General features: G+C 48.2%; 1 protein-coding gene across 1 annotated transcript in view; it reads left to right on the top strand.

The window, feature by feature from the left end:
* Positions 1 to 2,500, top strand: part of LOC125304976 (fibrillin-2-like) — an 84,987-nt gene that overhangs the window by 26,008 nt on the left and 56,479 nt on the right. Inside the window, exons 10-12 of the mRNA XM_048259548.1 lie at positions 1,056 to 1,298; positions 1,643 to 1,780; positions 2,263 to 2,382. Coding sequence (XP_048115505.1) covers positions 1,056 to 1,298; positions 1,643 to 1,780; positions 2,263 to 2,382 — 501 coding nt within the window. The remainder of the gene's footprint in view (positions 1 to 1,055; positions 1,299 to 1,642; positions 1,781 to 2,262; positions 2,383 to 2,500) is intronic.

Below are 2,500 nucleotides of genomic sequence, written 5' to 3'. Positions count from 1 at the left end.
CAACTTTCAACATATGTAACACTTCTAAACATCAGCTCCACTACAACCCCCATCCCCACCTGCCCATAGCGACCTCAGCTGCACCCAGCAGCTGCACAATATCTCCTATAAATAGCCAGCAGCGCTCTGCTCGTACGCAGCAGATCCGACCAGTGCCTGTGTGTGTGTGTGTGTCAGGCTGGTAAATGATGGCCTGCTCTCCTTCTCTCCTCTCCTCTCTCCTCCTCTCCTCTCCACCCTGCTGTGTGTCTTGGTTATGTCAGCCATGCTCTGGCTGGCTGGCAGGCAGGCAGGCAGGCAGGCAGGCAGGCGGGTGGGTGATGGAGAAGGGCCCCTGGCACGTTACCCATTTCCCCTGTTGGCACACGCCCCAGAACTCTGGAGCTCACGGGATGGAGGGCAGGTTGGCTGATGGCACAGGCAGACGGGCAGACAGGCAGGCGGGCGAGCGGGCAGGCCAGGCCACTCACCCGCCCACCCACCTGCCCTTCCCCTCGCCCCCTCCGTGGCACACGATCACTTCGCCTCGCCCCTCTGACCTATTTTCCCCTTCCATTGTGCTGCCATCCCCATGATCTGATTTAGGGGCCGCTTAATAAATGTGCACCGCTGCTGTGGTGCCCGACAGGTCCTGGATCAGTTCTGTTTTGGGCGGTAATGCAGGATAATGGGCTGGAATTGCATCAGCAGTATCAGATATAAATAATCAGAAACATGTAAGGCAATGGAATGGTGACTGGAGTTCCTGTCAATTAGATTCCAACAGATTAACCTATAAAAATCCATGCAAACTCAGTCCAGCCATTTTTAATCACCCATTTTAGTCCCATATAAAGACAAAGGGAATTCCATTCAGTAAATTGAAATTACATTCAATGCAACGTCATGTAATTTGATTTGCTTCAGTGGCATCACACTTGACATTTTTTTAGCAGACACAAATGCACAAATTATACTGCGTCCCAAAGCCACAAAAGACTCCACTGACCAACTGCACGTGGAGTAGAAAACTGTCCTAGATACTGACTAGCCCTTTTGTTCTGACTGCTCCGCAGGGGCGCACCAGAGACTGTGTCAGGAGGGAGCTCCGGTGCGGCCGTACCCAGAGGGGGATCCAGTGATCGTAGGCGGCCGAGTGTCCTACCCACAGGGCCCCAAAGACTACGACCCCACGCTCAATGGCCGCAGGGTCAACGGAAACGGACACCCCTACCCCCAGACCCCGGTGAATGGGAATGGCCACAGGAGGCAACCTGTCAATGGCAACGGTCACAAAATACCCCAGCAGTATGACTATGGTGAGTGAATACTGTATCTGTTGAGCAGGACCAGGAAGTAGGCTATACCTATGATGTGTAACCTGAGAAAAGTACATATTCTCAACGCAAGGTCCACCATCCTTGTCATTAGGAAAACAATAAACATTCATCAATAAACACTTCTTTTTATGTTGACATTGTGCCATAGATCTTATGTCCCACAAAGAGTCTTGTTGTATCAGCCTGTCATCCATGTACATCTATGTCGTGTCTTTTATTTCTCTATAATATATATAGAAATGCTGTAATATGCATGTATGTATTAAAGTAATTGTATGGTGTCCCATAAGTCACACACTGTGCCACCTCCCCCTCTATCTCAGCGACTCTGAACCAGACTGTGGACTACTGCAGGCAGGTGCAAAATCTGTGTATAAACGGGCGCTGCATCTCTTTGGCGTCGAGCTACCGCTGTGAGTGTAACAAGGGCTACGTGCTGGATGTCAGAGGAGACTGCATAGGTATGTCCAGTCCTTGGGTCTGTTTACTTTTACAAAGCATCTGTACAGAAAGACACCTCCTACTGCCTGCTGTGAATCAGCCAAATTATTTTAAAATGTAATATCCTGTTTTGTAGTATTTTAGTTCTTCTCTCTACATATTTAGTGTTGACTCCTTTATCTTACATCACAAGATATAGACACCAAAGACAATGTTTTTTTCCCTTCTTGTACTCGTACAGTTAAGTACATAGCAAACCTAAGACCTTTGCCCATAATATCGAGCAGACATGGAAATTGACGTCTTTTGAAGTGTATTTGCAGTGTAAGCAAACAGTAGTACAGTATAGACACACACTCAAGCACACACACACACACACACACACACACACACTAAACACGCACCCACACAACACACAGACACAGACACACGCGTACACACACACACACACACACACACACATGATGTTCCACAGTGCTCATTACATCTGTGTCACGGTCAGATTTTGATGAGTGCGCCTCAGACCCCTGCTCTAACGGAGACTGCGTCAACACCCCTGGCTCCTACTACTGCAAATGCCACGCAGGCTACCTCAGGACTCCCACCAAGCAGACATGCATAGGTGAGACTGTCACGCTCTAACTGCTGACATAAGGGCTATCATCAGCCATTTTCAGTTGCATTACACTGGATTTAATTACATAAATTCATCAGATGCTTTTTAAGAATGTAATTAAGAG

This window comes from Alosa alosa, chromosome 12 (genome assembly GCF_017589495.1).
Source record: "Alosa alosa isolate M-15738 ecotype Scorff River chromosome 12, AALO_Geno_1.1, whole genome shotgun sequence".
Classification (NCBI taxonomy): Eukaryota; Metazoa; Chordata; class Actinopteri; order Clupeiformes; family Clupeidae; genus Alosa; species Alosa alosa.
The sequence above is the reverse complement of the archived record's forward strand: the minus strand, read 5'-3'. Positions and strand labels throughout refer to the sequence as shown.